Here is a 24,024-nt window from a genome sequence, read left to right as displayed (position 1 = left end):
GCAGTTATAACAAAGGTGAGTTGTAGACAAGTTTATTATTTCTCCGGTACTTTCAAGTTTTCTTGTCTATATTTTCTTGATATTATAGACAAGTTAATCACTTCTCTTATAAGCAAAAAATAATATTTTCTTACAAGGTGGTTGTTACTACAAAATAATATTTTTATATTTCATAATAAAATATGATCCTAAATTAATAAAAAAATAACATGTAAAATATTACTTTTGAGTTGGTCAAACTTAAACTAGAATATTATTATTTCATGTGAAAATATATACCTCTCACGATTTGTTGTGATTTGTACTCACTAATAAATAATTATTCGCACGAAGATATTTTTATTTGAATATAGTAAAGACTATATTAACAATTAGTTCCTTGGTGTAATTTTAATTTTAACAATTTTGGACAATTTTCTAAAATAAAGTTGTTGCCATTTTAATATTTCATTTTGAATTACATGCGTCTACTAACGAAGTTGAGATAGGAAATACGTGAGAGACTAATTTACGTTTCTTACGAAGAGAGTAGAGACTAGAGAGATTGGAAGAGAAAGTGATAAGCTGGAGAACTGAAATTAAAAAAAGTGGAAAATAATAATCTTCCGATTCCGATATGACGGAGGCGGAGCACATCCCGGAAGAAATAGTAGCCAACATCCTCCGCCGGCTGCCGCCCAAATCCCTAATCAGATGCACCGCCGTCTCTAAATCATGGCGGGATCTCATCTTAACACCTTCCTTCATCTCCCTTCACCTCCGCCACTCCCCTCCCCTCCTCCTCCTCCAGCTCTGCAATGAGCGCTCCCACCCCAGCCCCTCTCCCTGCGCCGTCCGCTACTCCCTCCGCCACGACGATCCCTTCCTCTCCGACTCCGGCTCCACCCTCCTCCTCCCTCCTACCGCCCTCTACCGCGAATTCTCTGTCGTCGGACTCTGCCATGGCCTTGTCTGCATCACCGCCGGCCACCACTGCCACTCCCTTGTCATCTGCAACCCTTCTCTCCGCCGCTACGTCAGCCTCCCCCGACCCCGCCACTACCGTTCTCTCTACACTGCCACTGTTGCCTTCGCCTTTGATCCTCTCCATCAAGATTACAAGGTTGTCAGGCTCTCTTGCATGGTCGATGATGAAAGGTGTCGAATCAAAAACAACTTTTTAACTTTTAATCTCTCTATGGATACTAGTTTACTTCGTACTATGATTATTTTTTGAATTATATTTAAATTATATTTTGATTATCAAAATAAAATACAAGTGGGTAGAAATTAATCCCTAATTTTATTGTATGGTAGTTAAAAGGATAACTCATTAGGAATTTAATTTTGCTGTTATTGTAGAGCGGTTTACACGTGCATCCAATTACCTAACATTATTTCACCTTAAATGCCCAAAAGAATACAAAATATTTTACAGTGTTCAATACATTAAAATTAAACTCAACTTATTAGATACTAATCCTTAGTGTCATAATTTACGTTTTCCATCGATAGATATCATTTGTTGATGAAACATTATGCATCAAAGATATTCAAATGCTGTTATCCTTGCTTTGATGAAGGTATGGTTTCAGTGCACCCACTGTTGAGGTTTACTCTCTTGCAACTGGGTTTTGGAGAACTTTGAGTGGTTCTACTCCTGTTTGTAGTTTAGCTTGTGTGGGTAAGGATGCTCCGCATGGCTTTGTCAACAAGATTGTGCATTGGGGTGCACAACGCCGGGAGGGTGATTACGGATGGTACCATTTTGTGCTGTCGTTTGACTTTGTTCATGAGGTGTTTGGTGAGGTGTTGCTTCCGGAGAGCTTGGCTTATGCGCCCGAGGACAGTGTCACAGTAATTGGGGGTAGGGAGGAGCTTAGTGTGTTCTCCGTTGGTGGGGGATTTCCCTCCTGTTGTGAGATTTGGGTGATGAAGGAGTATGGTGTTGTGGAGTCTTGGAACAAGGTCTTTAGTTTCACGTTGAGGGGGTTTAGTTTGGAGGTGCCAGCGTGGGGGATATCGGTGGCTAATGTGACTAGTCCACCAGTGGCATTGTGCATCAGGAAGAGTGGAGAGGTGTTGCTGCTTATGGATGAGACAGGAAAGGGAAACCTGTACTCGCTGGATATCGAGAGGAAAAGATTTACAGAGCTCGGAATTGGAGGGGAGGGATACACATGGTATCTATATTCTGGTTATTATGCAGAGAGCTTGGTTTTGCTGAACAATGTAAGTGGTTTGGTGTCTTACTGAAGAGGTAATTATTCCTTTATACTTCTGCAACACATGCAGTAGGATACTAAATTTCGTATATTTATTATCTGTTGTACATTTTGTTAGAATGATAGTTGTTAGTTGTATGGGTAATGTAAACAAAGTGGTGTATCTGTCTATTTGTTGCATGTAATAATATTGTTCACTACTAGAAAGCTCCAAGTAGTCTTCTCCTATTAGAGTAGATATGTTATGCTCGCTTTAAATTTGTGTAAAAAAGAATTGGAGCTTGTATGGTGCTAAAACTTTATCCACTATTTTGGGATGTAACCTCAACTTGATTCATATTGCTGTGGAATGTTGGCTTCCTTAGAAAATGGGGGACAGAAACAAAAGACAACTTTTAACCTCACAAGTCACAGGTGTGCCGTGTGCTGCAGACCACAGAAAGTGAGCTGCACTTTGGGCTTCAAATTTCAGTATCTGAGTAAAAAACCATAATCAATGGAGGGAGCGTGGGTTTTTGTTTTGGTGGGAGTGGTCTTTTTCTACTCTTGGGAACTTATTGAATTAGTTGGTCATGGGTTTAATGGCCCAATTGAGTAGAGACCGAATCCAAGTCCAAGAACAGAAGATGTATTTATTTGGGTAAAATATACTTCTTTTTTCCCTTTCTATGGTGAAGTATATGAAAAATAAAAAATATTTAAAATTTAATTTGATTTAATTTTGCCTTTTAATTTACAAATTTTTCTTTTTCTTTTTTTTTTTTACAATTTTATCTATTACTTGGTCATCATCAACACCATCCCACCATTGTCTCTCTATTGTCATCTACCATCACCCATGTTCCACTACCACTAGTTCACGATGTTGATGATGATGGCTGAGGGGTGGAGTAGGGGAAGGATTGTGGGGACGACGGTGATAATAATGGGAAGGATAGAAAGTATTGATAAGAGGCAAAATAATAATAAAAAAGTTATTAATCTTTGATTAACAAAAAAATTAACTATAAAAGAAAAATTGATATTTATTTTCAATTTTAAAAATAAAATTAAACAAAATTAAATGTTGAAAATAATTCTGTTTCTAAAAAGACCCAAAGTATTTGAGGCCCAAACGTACGCTACAGGTAAGAAAGGCCAACTTGATTTCAACGGACCTGGCCTAACAAACTGGACAACTTAATGGTTCGAACAGGGTCCAATCTTGATTCAGTAGAGAAATCTCTGATTTGTGACTCAAATGATGTAATTGCTGTTGGTTCTCTTCTTTGGGTTTCTGAGCCCACTCTCTCTGACAAAAAAAAAAAGGACAATCTTTTAAGAATTTTTAATTCAGTTTTTTATCCACACTTTACTAAAATACCTACTGACTTTAGTATCAGAGTTCCCTTCAGGTATTCCAACTGCAGTTCAAAGGTTTACGAAAGAGTAATTCCCTGATTAGTGAAGCACCACTCTTTGATTCATTTTCTTATCTTAATGAAGCTGTGGACATGGGAAGCAAACTAGCAAAGTATGCCATTTTTTGCGGTGACAATGATTCATGAGTCAGTCACATTCACATTAGAAACTACTATACTATATACTAAATACTATTATTGATCAAACCCTCTTATCATATTTTGTTTTGTAAATCTTAAACTTAATCATTTGTGGCGTCCTCAATTCCCTCATCATTAGATTCCCATGTCCTTGTGATGAATGATGAGGCATATATTGGAGATGGGCTTCTCACATATTAATCAAAGATGGACCCATCTTTTTAGGTTGATTCTGAGCCCGTCTCCCACGGCCCCTCTCACTCGCACCCTCCCCTCCTTTCTTTATATGCACTCATTCACTTCATCATTCTTCACACCCACTCTTTAGGGGTTTAAACAACAAACAAAGCAAATCAACTCACCTTCAACAACAAGTGGTTAACTCACTCGTCCACTTAGACAGTTTGAATTTTGCTTGCAACAACCCATTGTAGATTTGGTTATTTCTATGAAGTACAAATACTTCGTTGAATTGCCGTATCCGCGTGTCGAACACATTTCGGACACAATATTCATCGACACTCGTCCGACACGCATATCTGCTGTGTTCAACCGTATTTTAATAAAAATTTTAAATTATTCTCCAGACATGCTTAAACACACCTAAATATCATTACATGTCAGCGTCTCAAGCCTTATTCTTAACATGTATTCTTGAAATAAATTTAAAAATAGTATATAGTATTATTTGTTAAAATAAAAAATATTTTAAATACTTTATATAATTAAAATAAAATATTAAAAATAATTAAAAGATTAATTTATGTTTTAATATTAACAAAATATTAAAATATCATTACGATTTATTTAAAAAATATTTTATATTTTATTTATATACATATTTCCGTGTCTTATAAAATTTTAAAATTTGTCAGTAAACGTATTTTATGTCGTGTATTTCAATCACAATTTTATAAATATAAGTATAGAAGGTTAATGCACAAAATGATCTATAAAAGATCACGCAAAAGTTAATTTGCTCTTTCAAAAAGATGACTCAATTTGATTTCTAAAGAATATTAATGTGAGTTAAATTAGTCATTTCAATTAATTTTTTCTTGACGTGTATTAACGGTAGACATGTGAAATAAAATTTAATATGTTTTATATTCTTAACATGCCAGATAAAATTAAAACATATTTTGAGAATCAATATGATTTATTGAGTATCTTTTGACGAAAACGAAATGAATCTTTTCCATTTTTTTAATAATTAAAAAAATAAAGTATAATTTTTAATTTTTTAATATTTTTTTAGTTTTATTTATAAAATTAATAATAAAAAATTACACTCTTTTAATTATTAAAAAAAAATCAGCAAATTTATTCTCTTTTTGATGATCCAATTAAAACATCAAATCTTTTTGTTACTAAATTGACTCGGGCATAATTTTTTAAGGACTCCTAAATGTATAATAATTAGATGATATAATACTTAGGGCCGTTTGGAAACACCAAAAAGTTACTTTTTTTTACTTTTGACTTATAGAAAGTTACATTAATGTGTTTGGTACAATTTTTTAGATAAACTTTTAACTTTTCAAAAAGTTATTTAAGAGCTTTTGAAGAAGTTAAAAAATGTGACTTCTCCTATTTTCAAAAGCTATTTTATCACTCTTAATTAATGCACAACTTTAAAACAATGACTTCCATAATAACTTTCCAAACTCAAAATAACTTATTTAAAAGTTAATATTAATAAAAATTCTTATATTTTAAGCTCATTTTTTAAAAGAACTTATTTAAGAAGTTTAGCCAAACTGGCTTAGTATGTCAAATTAAAGTTAAAATAAGAGGGTATTTTATATGAAATTATGGAGCAATATATTTTTAAATTATTGATAAAATTTTAGATTAAATTATTTGGCCGGCAACATTGTTTAGCTTGACTAAGTATTATATTGTACTCATAATTTATATCTATAAACTAAATGGGGTTATTCACTTACAAATGATAATCTTCCATTTGAGTGTTTACTCCCAATTAAATAATTAAGATCACCCTTCAAAACCAATGATATAAAACATGTTAGCTGACTATTAGTTTTTCTATTGTTTCCTTATTTATCCAAAAACAAACATGATCACATTATTTCTGAACCAATACGGCATGTTGATTTAGGAATTAGACAAATGCGTGTTGAATGGTGCGATATACTCGGCCAAGAAACATTTTCTTTCAAATAATCAATTTTTGTTTGTTTGTGTTTATATATAGGGCTCAAATAATCAATTTAATCACGAGAGAAAAAACACCTAGTGCAATAATAAGAGGCCATTATTTTTTAGCGCACCGTATTTTCTAATTCGATAAATTAATAGATAAATTAAGTATTAATTTATCGTAAATCTAAGTTCTATTTAAAAGTCAGGCATAAGTCAATAAATTATTATAGGCATAATATGAGATTTAAACTCCTAACACTTACTTAAACAGACAAATAAACTGATCAATCGACCAATCTAATTTGATCATAAGAGACCATTATTATTACATGGATAATGACTATAGATTTCAAATCAATTTTTTCTTTTGGGTGAATAATTTGTGTGGTAGCAACATCACCGATGTAATTTATTCTTTCATATAGCTAGGAAACAAAATAGTATGATGATGATTTAGCTAGGTTCATCATATATCATCTTCATTGGCCAGCTTTATTGCCCATATATGTCTGCCGAACTATAAATTAAATTAATTAAAGGCATATATAAATGCAAATTCAAAATAATTTCAAATAATATTTTTGTAGTTGTTGGAATAATATACAGCTGGAGAAGAAGCCATATGGTGTATTCATGAGTAGTCTTAAATTCCTACATAAGATAATAATCATTTTACTGTTGTCAAACAATGTTTTTGTTGTCTTAAAGCTTTTTGAAGTGAAACAATTTTGAATCTCCAAGTTAGATTATATTTGAAGGCTTCCTTTATTGTCACATCTCACATGCATCAACACTACTTGGCTAATCTTCTCACTTTTCACTTCATTTGTGTCATCATGCTTATCTTCTTTCAGTTGCTTCTTTAGCCGTATACAGTTTTTTTTCATCCTAAAAAGGAAAATAAGATGGGGAAAAATAATTAAATGAGAGAAATTCTTTGATTTCATGAGAAGGAAGGTTCAACAGAATATACTTGCAAGTGGATTAAATTTTTTTAAGGTGAAAAGATTGATAATGTGAGAAAATAAATATTTAATTGTTTTTAAAATTAAAACAATAGAATTTATATACGATGAAAATTATAAATTTAATAATAAATTTTTACTATATAAGTTTTTCAATTTTTTTATTTTAAAGATTAAAAACTCAATTTGATTTTTGTCTATCTTCACGAAAGACAATGCGACTTTTTATAAAAAGATCAACATTTTGAACCTTTAATTTTTTTTTTGAATTTTAATACAATACAAACCCTTTGTTAAAAAATGGTCAAATAGTAATTAATGGTATTGATTTTGAAAAGTTGTAAACTCTTACAAATTTTTTTTAATAATAAGACCAATTATTACTATCACCAATACTATTATAGACATCTTCATTCATTATCGTCATTATAACTTCTACCTCAATTATATTTTTATTGTACAATCATATTTTATTATTATTAATATTTCTTCTATTATCATCAACACTACTAATACCAATACTATCAATATCACTATAATTCTTTTCTCTCATATTTTGTTCGACATTATTTTTTTTGAAAAGTTTTTGTACTGTAATTATTTTTTTATTCTTGCGACACCACTTCCAACAATGGCCGTTTTCTCCACTTAAACATCACAAGTAAAGGAATTTTTTAAAAATAAATTTGTTAATAGTTTATAACGATTTAAAACCTCCCACATTATAAATAAAATTCTCTACAAAATCAATTTATGTTATTATTTGACTGAATTTTTAACAAATAATTCATATTATCTTAAAATAAAATAATTCAACATTAAAGTATCTTTTTTATAACGATCGCGTTGCCCTTCGTAAAAATTGATATAATTCAAGTTAATCTTTTTTTTCTATACTATTACTATATATTTTGTTGCGCTTTATATATATCAAAGATGGTTAACAACATTTGCTAATCAACATTTAAAGTTTAATCTTAGTAGGCATAAATCCTTTATATTTTATAATAAATACTATTTTAATATAATATTTCTTAAAAATTAATATGTATTTTCTTTGTTTTGTTAATTTAAAATTAATCTAAATATATAATTAATTAAAAATAAAGTATATTTTTTATTTTTGAAATTTGTCAAATATTTCAAAAATATCTTTAAATTTTGTTTTGTTTCAATTTTGTCTCAAAATTTTTTTATTTGTATCAAATATACTTCTGACAACTAAATTTTTAAAAAATTTAAAACTAATCTAATAATAATACATGACAACGTAACTATCTCTAATTTATTTGTGTTAATAGTTATTCTTATAAAATTATTGTTAAATTGATCCTAAATTTTTTAAAAAATTAGTTATCAAAAATATATTTGATACAAACTAAAAATTTTTGGAACATAATAATGTTATTGTTTTAAATTCTAAAATAAGTAAAAAAGAAACTTAATTAACAACACAGTATATCTAGATAACAATGACATAAATAAGTTGACAGTATATGGGTTAGACTTCAAAACTTAAATTAAGAAGGAAAGAAAAAATAAAAAAACAAGATAATATCTCTCCCTTTATCACTGACATATCTGTTAGATATCTAACAAGTTTCATCCATAACACCGCGTGAATTCTGACCCAACTTTGAAGAAGAGATTAAAGTATCATTTTCAAAAATATTTTCTTTATATCCCTACAACTATCTATGACGATTTATGTCTTATTTAATTAATTATTGAATATATATATATATATATATATATATATATAATCATCAGCAACACAACTACTACATACTGTCCAATATTTTTTTAATGTTTTAGGTTTAATTATTAGCTACATGATGCATGGTTGATGCAACTGTAATAGTTGTACTCATTCCTATAATTTCCTTCAACTACTAGTGTATGTATGTGATGCATTTTTTATTTAATTGTTATCTATACATCAACAACTCCATTACTTAGGTTTAATATGTTTCACTATTGTTATTATTAACATGTACATCAACTGCAACTATAATAGAATTAATTACTCTAATTACGGAAGGGGTTTCATTTATATATAATAAATATCTTAAATTAATCGTCATAAGTCTCTGCAATTAATTAGGAAGCTCCTTCCCAAAATTAAAGTCATCATCAGACATGTACCAATTTCAATAATAGTTTAATTTTGATACACTAACAGTGAAAATGTTTTATACAATTATGCAATTACATTCGTTTTTTTATGAATATTTACGTAATTAATGTAAAAGGTAGTTATTTTTATTGATGTGACGTTACCTAATTAGATACACGTATAAAACTACTTTACACACTTACAGTACATGAAAATTAAATTCTTACAATAATATAAGGTGTATAATAATAATGTCCATTCAATAAATTTCAGAATTGATATGGTTCTGAGTCTTAATAATTTCCCTCAACTATATACTGATTTCATTTTTAATGGTGAAATATTGAGTCTTCTTTATACCATCTTGAACTAAGATCATAACACAACAATAATAAGTGTGTAATTTTTGTCCCTAGCTACCTATATCTTCAATTAAATCAGATCAGTAGTTAGGAAGATTTTATCACAAAAGTCATTCAAATCTGTATAATATTTATAAAGATCTCTTTCAATACACAACTGACTCAAATCTGTGACATGATGAGCAATGAGATGTTTGGATAAGTTCAGTTTTCTATCCATGATGACCAAATCCATGTTTTTTTTTTTTGTGTGCTGAATATGTATTTTTTTTGAGGAATTATTGCATCAATCATATTGGATAGATTGAATAAGTTTTGATACATTATGTTACTATCAGAGACATAACTATTTGTATGTATTTTCTGTCGGTTTAATATTTTTTTTAAATAATTTTATGATAAGATATTAAAATTTAGTATAAAACAAATAAAAATAAAAAGAAGGTGTATAAAAAAATTATGCAAATTTAAATTGAGATTTTTAAACAAGAAAATGTATTAAAAATATAATAATTTATGTCTTTTTTTATCAATTTAAATTAAAAAAAATAATTTATAAGAATCACTCCATTCTAATAACTCAATCTTATTCCGACTCAAAAAATAAGATTACCTCGCACTTTATTATAAACTCCATAGAAATAGTATATCCAAAGACCCAAATATAATAGCTACCTTCTTGGTATCTTTAGAAACAAGATCCTTATAGAATGAATTACAAACATATGCAGGGTTTTTGTTAGGAAAAAAAAGAAGAAGGTAAAAACAAAGAAGTAAGTACACTTTTGTGATGTAGCTTAAAAGGTCAATAATTTTAACTTTAAAAAAAAAAAAAGATTTTTGAAAAGATATTATTAACTCAGCTTCTTGAAACTTTTATCCATATCGATCTTTCAATTAAATTTTAGTTGTCGGAAAAAGCTTCAAAGAAAAAATTGGCTCTATATTATGATTGAAAAAGAAGCTAAGGATAAAGTGGTCCTACAAGCAAGTATGCATATATGAAGATAGCAATATTATTATTTTTCTTTGTTACTGTTATTGATGAGCCACCGTACTCATCATGAGTTGTGTGGAAATTAATGCATCTGATCCATGATGATGATAAGCTTCTAGATTCTGCCTTCTTCTCTGATCTTATGATCCTCTTTACAACAAAATGCTTAATCTTCCATGCATTGTACTTCTTATGTTACAATTTTTTAGGGCCAGCTTTTGTTAATTTTCGATTTTTATTTTTCTCAAAATAGCATAATATAAGTGATTTAATTTAGATTTTAGATGTGAGCACGTAATATTGGACTTAGGACATGATCATTTATATACACGATAAAATTAATTAGATAATGGTATACGATTCTTTGTAATTTGATCATTTTTATAGTTAAGATCTAACTAATATTAATATATATATTTTAATTATTTTGTCGCTCTCTATAATTTTATTAAAATTTCAATAAGGTCTCTATATTTTTCTTTTTTAATTGAATCTCTATACTATTTTTAATTTTATAATTAGATCATTTCTGATGTAAAATATATTCTGTTTTTAAGAACCTAAATCTTTGACCACATATTTTTTTGGGAAAAATATTTCATTAATTTTAATATTTTTGATATAAAAAAGACCTAATTACAAAATTAAAAACGTGTAGGGACCTAACTAAAAAAAATATAAAAACCTAATTAAAAATTTGATAAAATTATAAAGACTAACAGAATATATATATATATATATATATATATACAATTTGAATGGCTCACATTATTATCTAATTTTCTTGACAATAATAAATTCATCACATGTGACCTTGAAAGAGATTATTAGATAGAATAAGTATTTTCGAGTATTAAATTTTTACATAAATATTATCTTTCAATGACTTAGTTTTATTAAAGATATAATTATTTATATATTTTTTTCTATCAATTTAAATTAAAAAAAATGGTATCATGATAAATTTATATAATAATAAAAACTAATTATCTTTTTATTTGTTGGTGTTTCAAATTCCTGAAATTAGAACTATAATATTTAACATCCAATATGTATATTATTGAGGATTCCAAGTAAATTAAAGTTTTATGTGTTTGGGTTTAAATTATGGTTGTGATCGCAATTATGATATTGTGATCCTCACATGTGAATTATAAACATTAATTTTATTAATACAATTATGTCATAATTAAATAACAATATTAACATAGTATACATTAGTCATTGTAATCAATATTGTTTAGTAAGTATTTTAAAATAAAATTGAAAAAATAGTATAAGATTTTAGTGTACATGCATCTCAAAAAGAAGTACACTAATATTTCGATTTTGGATGAGTGTATTTTTCATTTCAAAAGCAGTATGATATATCCAATTTTATTATGAATTATTAATGGAGTGAGGTGTAACACAGAAGAGGGATGAAAGGTGCAGGTGAATGTTGTAGACAAAAAATGATAGTAGCAGTAGTAGTTGCAAAAATGGCACTGTAATTCTATAAATAAAGCTTTGTTCTTTATGTACCTCAATATATGTCTTGAAAGGATACACATAATATATGTATATGCACGACAGCATCTACCTAACATTATTGGTCTGAAAATCATATATGAAAAAGTGGTGACAAAATGATGATATATATATATATATACTACTATATATAATTTAATTTGTTATATATATATATATATATATATATATAGCTACATTCCTAACTGCCAGTCAATATATGTAGAAAATCAGATGGATATATATATAGTGTCTCTTGGCACCATTAGAATTAGAAACAAACAATTGTTACGGCATGCATGCATTTGTCATCATCACTATTAAAGTTGTACTTTTTTATTATTATTTACCTATTTCTTGTATGTTAATGTTTGATTAACTATATCATATATTCATTATAACATGTAGTAAAATTAAAACAAAAATGTTTAGTAACAAAAAATTTAACTAAATATAATTAAAATTAAACTTGTATTATCTAATATTTATTAATTGTTGCTAGAATTAATAAATATTAAATAAAATAAAATTGAGTTATTTTTTTATCTTCTTAATATTATTGAATTAAAATATACCCACTAGAGGCATGTTATTAACGGAAAATAATTAGGTTAAGTGACGAGGTATAATTATTATTGTAAACATGGCTTAATTGCTCTAGGAAGAATGAGAATTATATTTCATAATACCATGATCAAGTTAAATATTGATTTAACTTTTAAAATCATTCGATATTCGATATTACGTAAGCCAAAATTAATTCTAATAATTAATTTCATTAAAAAAATTTACAATTAAAAATAATGTTATAATTTTATGTAAAATTTTGAAAGTGTGTTTGGGTCCATTATTATTTGAGACCACTACATACGATATAAAAGAGATCGAGTGGCATATATAGTTCGTTCTGACAAAATCTTATTCAAAGAATTGTAATACAATATATATAGTGTCAACGAATAAGTTCATTGAAAAAACAAAAGCTAATGAGTAGTGACCAGTGATTATCATAACGCTGGACAAAAAGAAACTATTCATCAATAACATATATCTTCACTTTCTATAGGCAGAAAATTAAGATTTTGGGAAAAAAATCATTACGAAATAGTTCTATATTCATTTTTATTTTTGTTTCTATGTAGATATCTGGTTTTGAGATATGGTTCGTAATAAAATTGTGAAAGAATAAAAAAAGAGAGGAAGAATATTATATTTTGTATTTTTTGATTGATTGAATTGAATTGTAAACTATGAAGGTAAAACTAAATATATAGAACATTATCCTATAAAAGATAAAAGCAAATAAAGATAAAATAAGAATAATTAAAGATAAAATAAAGAAAAGATAGGATAAGATAATAAAAACTAAAATTGTAATTGAATTTATGTATTCTGTTGGGTTGAATTTGTGGGTCACGAGACTTCTTTATTATTGTCATAGATTAAGGTGAAAGAGTAGTTTAATAGTTCGTCTTATCCAGTGTTTGAATTAGCCTTATCTTTGAACAAAACGAAATATACGTCAGTTCTTCAAGGAACAGTGGCGATATGCATCTGCAAAGGTACTCCAACGTTCAAGTCAATAAAAGTGTAAAGTAATAGAAATGATATTCAGAATAAATAACGTACCTGTAATTTAGTGAGTCACTTGTATTTATAAAGTAAGTTGATTTGTAAGTAGTCATTTGTTTTCTTCAAATTTGTTTGGGGTTTGTTTTTCTAATTGTGCGGTAACTGTTTTCGACTTTTCATGGATTGTTCCATTGGAGAGAGAATCTCGCTACGTAGTTTATCTCATTTTCTGTGAGTTCAGTTATTGTTATAGGTATAATCGGTTTGGGTAATGGATCAATTTCAGTAATAAAAATTATTTTAAAGTTCAGGGTTAATATAGATAAAATGACATAATGACAAAATTATATTTTTTGCAAAGTAGTTGAAGCTGCTAAAATTTTCCATAAAAAAGTTGTAAATTTAGATTTTCATAAAAACAAAAAACACTCAAATTAGTCTTTAAAATTATTACTAAAAAATAGTATATTATTAACAAATTTTGTTGTTACTACCGACGAATATCATTCGGATAAAAACCTCATAAAAAATGTTATGCTAATGAATTTTTCTTTCTGTGGGTATGTTATTCCTTTACTTATAGATTTTTCTTTAGTAATTGGCTGTCAGATTTGGCCAAAATAATCAACTTTTTTTATGAATGTTATTTCATAAAGTTACTAATGGATTTTTCTTTGGTTGTGATCATTGATCAATGTTATCGACGAATTTTTTCGACAGTTAACTTATAAAATTGATCAAAATCATCAAAGTTTTTGATGGATTTTCTTTCAATAATAATTGTTCATTTTATCGACAAATTTTTTTTTTCCGAAATTTTCTTACAAAATTATTAGTCAAAATTATTAGTCAAAATAATGCTGCAGAATTTGAATCGGAGAATGAGAAAAGAGTAAAAGTGTAGAGTGAACTTGAGAGATATTCAAAAATGGAATTGTGATTATGGTTAATCTCATTTACTTGCAAATGACTAGTTCTGTATTTGTAGATACCAGAAAAACTAAACCACACTAATTTAGCACTCTTCTAACTAACTTAATGTTATGAGTTGGCAGCCTCTAACAAACTTCAGACTCTAACAAACTTACGTAACAACTCTACTAAATTGAAGATATAACTAATTAGCTCTATGAGCTGCATAGCCTTATCATCCAACAGCCTCCCTGAAGCTTGGAGTGCATATATCAACCAATCCAAGCTTGCGATAGAACAATTCAAATCGTCCTAGAGCTAAGCTCTTTGTGAGCACGTCTGCTATCTGCTCTCCACCGGATTGGCAGTAATATTAGTGAACCATCTTGTACTCTATCTCTCACTGTATGACGGTATGCTTCGTTCTTTCGTGAAATACAGGGTTGGCGGCTATATGCATTGCAGACTGGTTATCACAGTAAATAGTGATCAGTTTGCTCAGTGGGGTATGAAAGTCTCAAAGTATGTAGCTTAGCCACCTTCCCTCACATGTTGCCAAAGCCATAGCTCTATACTCCACTTTCGCTAATGATCTAGCAATTGTAGTTTGCTTCCTACTTTTCCATGACACAAGAGATGAACCCAAAAAGAAACAAAATCCAAAGACGGATCTCCTTTGTGTCTGGACATGTCCCCCAGTTTGAATATGAGTATCCTGTGAGCGACAAATCTGATGAGGCGGCAGAGAACTTTATTCCACTGGCTGGTGCACGCTTTATATATCTTAAGATGTGCAGGGCTACTTTGAAATAATCTGTTATAGCGCAGTCCAAGTACTGGCTCAACTTGTTGATGGCGAATGAAATGTCTGGTCTTGTATTTGTGAGGTACAGCAGCCTCCCAACAAGCCTGCACTAAGGAGTCAAGTCAATTAATGTTGTGCCTGAAGATTTGGACAGTGGAGTTGTGTAGTTTATTGGCGTAGTTGCAGGCTTGGCATTTTTCATTCCAAATTCATGGAGGAGATCAATAGCATATTTCTACTGATTCATGACAATTCCTTCTTTGCTCCGTGCAATTTTAAAACCCAAAAAGTACTTAAGTTTACCTATGTCCTTGATGTTGAATGTATCATCCAACACCTTTTTCATCCGATTATTCATGTTATTTTCAGATAAAATCATATCATCCACATACACAAGAATGCAAGTAAAGTCATCTCTGGTGCCTTTGGTAAAGAGGGATGTATCTACATTGGATTGAATGTACCCTGAAGTTTTGAGAACTAAGCATAATTTGCGGTTCCATTGACGACTAGCTTGTTTGAGCCCATAAAGAGATCTTTCAAGCTTACAAATATTGCTGGGGGAGTTGATAAACCTGGAGGAACCTTTATATAAACTGTCTCAGGGAGATCACCATGTAAAAAGGCAGTGTTGACATTAAATTGGTGGAGAAACCAACCCTTAAACGCTGCAAGTGCCAACAAAACTTGAAGAGTATACATTTTTACCACAGGACTGATGTGTCAAAGAAATCAAATCTAGGGATTTGAGTATAGCCTTTTGCAATGAGCCTTGCTTTGTGTCTTTTCACTGTCCCATTTGCTTTGAGTTTGGTTTTAAAAACCCATTTGCACCACACTGCTCTCTTTTCTTTAGGTAAGGATGTAACAGTCCAAGTTTTATTTGCTTCAAGAGCATTGAGTTCTGATCTGATTGTCTCTTTCCAACAATCATGTTGAATTGCTTGTTCATAACTTTGAGGTACAATGATAGAATCAATAGCTAAAGAAAGAATTTTGGAGTGCAGGTGAGAAATTATCATAGGACATGTATTGAGAGAGTGGATATCTTGTCTTGAAAGATGATTGAGATTCATTCTGAGTTGTTGTACTAGTTTAAAAATATTAGAAATCAGACAAATATGCTGGTGATTTTCTAATCCTGGCCTACATGATCTCCTAGGAGCTGAAGTTGGTGAGACAATGGATGTATGAGAAGAGGGAGGAACGAGAGTTTGAGTATGATTAGTGTGTGTATCATGAGGTGTGTATGAGGTGGTAAGATGTGATTGTGAGTGAGGTGTATGTGAAACATGATTTGGTGTGCTAATAGCAGATTCTGTAATATGAGGTGGTGTATTATTTGTAATAGGCATAATGGGTGTATATGCTGATATGAATGTGTCGTCAAAGAATAAAGCACGATTATTTGAAATTTGAGCATTATTAGTAGATGAATTGTTAGTGAATGAAGAGTCAGGGGCATCTTTAGTGTGAAAAGGAAATTTCTTTCATAGAAAATGATATTTCGTGATAAAAAAAAGTTCATTAGTTTGCAAATCCATAAGAAGATACCTTTTAGTGCCAAACTTAAAACCCAAAAATACAGCTTGTTTGGCTCTCTTTTCTAATTTGGTTCAGTTAGCAACTAAAGTCGAAGCAAATTCCAAAGAACTAAAAATTTTAAAATATTTGATGCAAGGGAGTTTATTAAACATGACTTGATAGGGCCTTTTAAATTCAGAGAGGAGTTAGGAATTCTATTAATGACATGAATGGCATGAGCAGTAGTTAAATGCCAAAATTTTTTAGGAACATTACTTTTAAATAGAAAAGCTCTTGTCATGTTTAAGATATTTTGATGCTTCCTCTCTACTATACCATTTTGTTGCGGAAATTTCACACAGGTGGTTTGATGTAAAATACATTTTGAGTTATAAAAATCATACATGATAAACTCTTTACCATTATCTGATCTTATGCATTTCACTTTCTTTTGAAATTGAGTTTCAATCATTGTGATAAAATTTCGAAGCAAATCAGAAATTTCTCCTTTGATTTTCATAAAATAAGCCCAAGTAAATTTACTATAATCAGCTATTATAGTAAGAAAATATTTATGGCCTTTGATTAGGGCTGGAAGTGAGTCAAGCCAGCTCATGAGCCAGCTCGAGCTCGACTCGTTAACAGCTCGATAAGCTAAGCTCGTGAGCTGGTGAGCCAAGCTTGAGCCTGAAATTGAGCTCATAAATTAAATGAGTCGAGCTTGAGCTTGGATAAGCTCAGCTCATTAGCTCGTGAGCTGGCTCGATTATATATATATATATATATATATATATATATATATATATATATATATATATATATATATATATATAACAATCTTAATTATTTAATATTTATATTTATTTTTTACATATAATTTTAATATAGGACATAAATAAAAAATTTATAATTTATTGATAGATAAACAATATATAAAATTGATCTTTTCAAATATTTTTAAAAATATATAAGTTATAATTTATTGATATAAAATTATAGATTATGTATCTATGTTTCTCTTATTTGAGCCAGCTCGTAAGCTCGAGCCAGCTCGTGAGCTTTTGGTGAGCCGAGCTTGAGCTTAAGAAATAAGCTCGATTGTTAATGAGGCGAGCCGTGAGCCAAGCTCAATTTTCGTGAGCCGAGCTTGAGCTTGGCCTAGCTCGGCTCAGCTCGGCTCACTTCCAGCCCTACCTTTGATAGATTGAATTGCTAAAAGTCCCCAAATGTCAACATGCATCAAATCAAAACAATTTTCAGATTTATTAATACTTGTAGGAAAAGGAATACGTTTCTGTTTTGCAAAATCACAAGGTGCACAAGGAATGTTTTCATTATCATAAATAGAAAAATCATAAGCTTTTTTTATTATGTCTAATCTCTTAGAAGAGATGTGTCCCAAATATCTCTAAAAGTAGAATCTGCTGTAAGTGCTGCTGTGAGTGCAAGTACAAATTTATTGGTGAAGAAATGCAAATTCAAATCAGTGTGAGTTTTGAATTCCAGTGTATAGAATTCAGCCTTGGCTTCATCAATGCCAATCATCTTCAAGTTCTTCCGATCCTATATCTCACAATGCAACTCGTCAAACAAGAATTTATATGGTAAGTGTTTTGTGGCTTTGGAAATTGAAATTATATTGAAAGAAAAGGATGGAGCATAAAAAACATTTATGAGGTTTATATTATTTGGAAAAGAGACTGTTCCACAAATGGTGGAAACAATCTTTGAACCATCTGGTAATTGAAATATAATTGGATTTATCTTATAATAATTTTTGAAAAATTTTAATGAAAAAGAGACATGGACAGTAGCACCACTGTCCAAAATCCAATCATTTAGTTTCAATTTATGTTTGGCGAAGGAAAGAATGTGGTATATACCTAGGGATGGGACATGTGCCTCAATTGCCAGTTCTGAGTTATGAACAAGATCCTCTTCACAATCCTGGAATAATGCAATGAGAGTTTATTTTTGCTCTTTGAAAAATAAAGAACTTAAACTGTTACTATTCTTTCTTGAAATAGAGTTACTAATTTTCTCAATTTTATCATCAGTAGTGACATGATTTATGGTTCTTGAGCTTGAATCTTGCTGGTAATGCGGAGAAAAACCATGCTTGTGATAGCATGTGTGAACCAAGTGGCCAGTTTTGCCACAATGAGAGCACTTCTTGATCATTCTTTTTCCTCCTAAGCCACGGCCTCTACCTCCACGCCCTCTCCCTCTTCCTCGAACGCTCATGTTGCCTTTATTAGTATTAAAGTTGCTGTCAATTAAAGCATTCACCAACATCTTGCGTTTTAGATGATTTGAACTTGACATACATTTGCCTTTCTTGTTGCAATAATAATAAAAAAATAGTATTGACATTAGGGTGTGGTCTTATAAAGATTATTTGTGATCTCACGTTTTCAAATTCTTCATTCAAGCCTCTCAAGAACCTAACCACCTGTGACTGTTTTTTGTATCCTCTAACAATCTCTAATCCACACGTGCATATTCCTATACAATTGAATGATGGAATCATTTGAAATTTTTCTGATTCTTCCCATAGTCCCTTCATCTTTGTAAAGAATGAAGTGATTGACAAATATCCTTGTCTTGCTGAGTACATTTGTTCTTCCAATTCAACGATTCTGAACAAATTTCCTTCGTAGAATCTGTGCTTAAGATCTTTTCACAACAGATCTTTCCACAACTTTGATGTCACATTACACCACATCACACTTTGCAAAATCTCACTACTTAAGAAAGCATGCGACCAAAACAGAACAAAGGTGTTGTATCTATTCCAAGCTTCAAACGTGCAATCAAATTTCTCGGATTTTGGTAAAGATCCGTCTATGAAACTGAGCTTGTTCTTTGTCTTCAGTGATATCCAAACTGATCGGGACCATGAGTGGTAATTCAGTGTAGTTAGAGGATTTGGAGTGAATGAAATACCTGGATTTTCACTCGGATGAAGGTAGTACGAATATGCACGATCTTGCATCAAATTCGTGCTTGGTTTCGCAGATTGAGGGATCTGCCCTTGCATCATCGCTAGCTGGTTCATCAATTGAGCCAAATTTTGAAGATCTGAGGCTGGGAAAACTTGAGTTTTCATGTTTTGACATGGGCCTTGCTATGGATCAACCATACTTTCTGCTAATTTGTTAAAGTTAGACACAATTGCAGATTCTCAATTCCACGATCTCTCTACCTTGTAATAGAGAAGATCCACCAAGGTGTCACTGTTTGTACATTCACGCTCACCGCACCATGATAAAATCTGCTATAATGTTGCAGAATTTGAATCGGAGAATGAGAAAAGAGTGAAAGTGCAAAGTGAACTTGAGAGAGATTCAAAAATGGAATTATAATTATGGTTAATCTCATTTACTTGCAATTGACTAGTTCTATATTTGTAGATACTAAAAAATTAAACCATACTAATTTGACACTCTTCTAACTAACTTAGTGCTATGAGTTAGTACCCTCTAACAAACTTACGTAACAACTCTACTACTCTACTAATTTAAAGGTACAACTAATTAGTTATATGAGTCACATAGCCTTATCAAATTATCATCTAATAGTTTTTGACAAATTTTTCAACAATAAAATATAACAGAATTATGTTTTCTTATTTATTTTTCTCTCGCCAAATAAAGTTGTAATCATACAAAATAATTATAAACCATCCAAATTTTAATTTGGCATATTTTCATCCGATTTCCTTTTAAACTTAAATTAGAATTTATATAATAATTCAGAAAACAAACCTGACTCATATTATCAAACCAATAAAAGAAAAGTACTAAGACAAGCAAGCCAATCCTAACCCCAAAAACAAATGTATGTATTGGTACATCATGTTTAAGGAAACACTTAAAAAATATTTTGAAATTAGTTTCATCTTTATCACATTAAAATTAAAGTGTACAAAATAATATATATTTATACACAAATAGTTTAATGATTGATATTTTATGTACATGTAGTATTTTTTTTATAATTTAATAGTTTCTTGCGGTATGTGATTTAATTTTTGAAAGACTAATAATTCAACGAGTTAGTTTGTAAAAAAGAAAATTTTCACCCTCTGCCTCTTTATGACCTATCTGGATCCGTCATCTGTCCTCACTACTACCATATTATGGAATGAAGCAAATTAAACAATGCTTTGGATTCTATATCGTGTAATATAATTTGGTCAACAAATATATAATGACCATATAATTTATATATATCTACCTAAGTTGCTTGCTCTCGGATCCCTTCTTGTTAACTCAGAAATTGAAGTTTAATTAGTCAAACAATCAACTGAAATTGATCACTATATAGATTATAGTTTAACAAATGAAAAGGGGTTACACGAAACAATTGGACACAAAGTAGAAGCTAAGTAATTAAGGCAGTGTTTGTTTTCAAGGACAGGACACTGAGACAAGGACATAGTGACACAAAATTATGTTTGACAAATGAGACATGAATAGTGATATTGTGTCCAGAGACACTGAATTAGTGTATTTTATATCCATCTTGACAGAAAAGATACAGAGACACTAATAAGGGATGCAACTTATTTTTTATTTTTTCTTTTATTATTTTTGTTAATTTTTTATAATTATATTTTTTATAATTATATTTTTCTTCTTAAATTTTTTTAAATAAAAAAATTAAAAATAAATTAGATTTTTATAATTTCTTCTAGTTTATCACTAAATAGAATACAAGAACACAAAATTTTGTGTCTCTCTCCTTTGTGTCTTATTCTCAGTGTCTTGTCTTGTCCTCTTCTAAAAAACAAACGCAACCTAAAAAAACATATTTTCAAAACATATGATTGATGATGAGATTAAATAGTAAAAACAGAAAATATTTAAACTAACAACAAAAACAAAAGCCAATAATGATGCACTTATATATGTTAAGAAATAACATACATTTTTTTTACCAACGAAGTTAGATCGAATGATAATCAACTCGAAATCGCTTAAGCAGATCTCGAATTCAAGCTAAGTTTAATGTATACGCAGCTAATCCCACTGAAAGACTCACCCACCACAATTAAGTATTCGACCCGTCGGGTCGAAGATCCGGATATCGATAACAAAAAATAAACATATCTTTAAGAAAAGATAAAGAGTAATTTCGTTGCAAATTGTAAAGTGGTAGTTAGGTAGGTAAAGACTATGAATGTTGTAAATTTGTTTTTGTACCGAAATTATAATCATCCTAGGGTTCTGGGAAAGCCACCAATGCATGCATGATCACATTCTTCGTAATCCTGTGCACGTGTGACCTCGATTCAGATCTATAGATAATATAAAGTCAAAACTAAACCCCTAAGTTAGGTACGGATTTGTGATTAGTAGTTAGTCTTAGACTTAACTTTAGGATACATAAGGTTTTGATTGCCTCATTAAAAAAACAAAAAAAAAGAAGGCAAATTATATATGTAAAGAAAATTGTTGCAATTAGTATCTTGCAAGTCACGGAACTCACCAAGTATATACGATCCTCTTTGAAATAATATTCTTGTTTATCGCCACTATAAGTATATTTTATTAGGAACTAATAATTGTCTAATAATGACCAAAAAAAAAAAATTTTTCCCACCAAGAGTTGAAGGACTACTCCCCTCACCTTCAATTTTTTGTGTCTTCAATTCTAATCTTCTTAGACATTGTTGATAAGTTTGTTATCATGATTTAAATTTATATTTATGATTTAATTTGATTTGTTTATATATTAATCTTAAAACAAAAAATATTATATACACATTAAAAATCAGCCATTATATATTTGTATATAAATGTATATGTTTAATTTATTTTTAATGTATTTTATATTTTAAAATATATTTTATATAAGTAATTGGTTTGGTAGTTAATATTTGTTGTTTTTAAAACTAGATTTAAATTTTATATTAATTGTTATGCATATAATTAGAATTCTAATTACCTTCAATTAAAATTGGGATTTTTTATTCATATGTAAATAATTCAATTGTTTTATTTAAAAGTTAAAGTCTTGAATTATTGGATAGATAAATTATTTTCCTTACACGGTACACACATGCCATTAATGTGATCTAGCTAGTCACTTAAATACCACTATATAAAGAAGGACACAAAAAGTGAAAGGAAGCAATAATTAATGATGAAATGTGAAAAATTCTCAAAGTAGTTAAGCGGGCCAAAGACTAAGGAAGCCGTATAACTATGTTTTCTACCAAAAACTCTCTATATTATTATTTGGGTTTGGGATGGAACTTATATGCACGTGTGACCATGATAGGCAAGTAAAAGTAAAATCGACGTGTTAACACATTTCGATCATAATATTCATTTGAGAATGTAGTTATTTTTGTTTTAATAAAAAAATTTAAATATATATATAATTATGTATAGATATATGTAGTTTAATTTTATCTTTGATTGATACTATTGAATTTTGTTAAAATATAATATATTTTGTTAATATTAAAAACTATTTAAACTTTTTTTATATAATTATGAGTTTAATTATGAGTTTCCTTATATCACTAAGGACTAAACTCCTAATAATATGGATGACCTAAATTATTAGATTGTGCGGGTTTGGACTACTTGTAGTTGGGGCTGGGGCGATATGATGCTTTCTTCTTTCTCTAATTTCATCACGCCTCGGATTCCTCATCACAGGTTCATAATTAAAAACGGCGGAACCAACTTGGGATGAAATTAACTTTAATTAATTAATTAAAAAATAGATTTGTTATAAAAAAAATCAATCTTTCACTTAAATAGGGATAATCTCGTTTACGATTATTTTTAAATTTTTTCTAAGAAAAAGAAAGCTTCACTTGATAAAGTTGTAATTTTATCACTATTTTTGTCATATTGTCTGCCACCGTATTTACATTTTTCATAATCAAAGAAAAGCCAATACGCCTATTTCAATGCATAATATCCCTTATTTTGAGCACTAACGGATTAATTAACTCAAAATAATCTTGATGATTAGTAACAAGATTAAACGCTTCTACATAATCCGTCTCACAAATAACATCTCTTTAATCCACATCCCAAACCAAGAGATATCCTCTCCAAATAGCAAACAACTCCTCTTGAAAAATACTATTATTCTCAATCATTTCCAAACACTTTCTTTGCCAACTCCCATTACAATCTCTAATAACTACTACAAGAAAATGGAACATTTATAACAAAAATTTTGTATCAAATTTAAAATTGTTACAAAAAAATAATTTTTTGTAATAATAATTAGTGATTGTTACAGAAGAATAATGTTTTGTAACAACATTACAAGTTATTACAAAATATCCTAATATTTTGTAACAACCTTTTTTTTTGTTACA

The 24,024-nt window shown here is 29.5% G+C and overlaps 1 protein-coding gene across 1 annotated transcript; it reads left to right on the top strand.

Moving 5' to 3' along the window:
* Positions 1-433: 433 nt before the first annotated feature.
* On the top strand, positions 434-2,573 carry LOC107616009 (putative F-box protein At1g32420). Its single transcript, XM_016318016.3, has 2 exons — positions 434-1,137; positions 1,563-2,573. Exons 1-2 carry the CDS (start codon positions 617-619, stop codon positions 2,233-2,235), a joined length of 1,194 nt encoding a protein of 397 aa, XP_016173502.2. The 5' UTR covers positions 434-616; the 3' UTR covers positions 2,236-2,573.
* Positions 2,574-24,024: the final 21,451 nt, after the last annotated feature.

The sequence above is a fragment of the Arachis ipaensis genome, chromosome B9 (genome assembly GCF_059453495.1).
Source record: "Arachis ipaensis isolate K30076 ecotype BB chromosome B9, ASM5945349v1, whole genome shotgun sequence".
In the NCBI taxonomy this organism is placed as follows: domain Eukaryota; kingdom Viridiplantae; phylum Streptophyta; class Magnoliopsida; order Fabales; family Fabaceae; genus Arachis; species Arachis ipaensis.
This window is presented reverse-complemented; position numbering and strand designations above follow the sequence as displayed.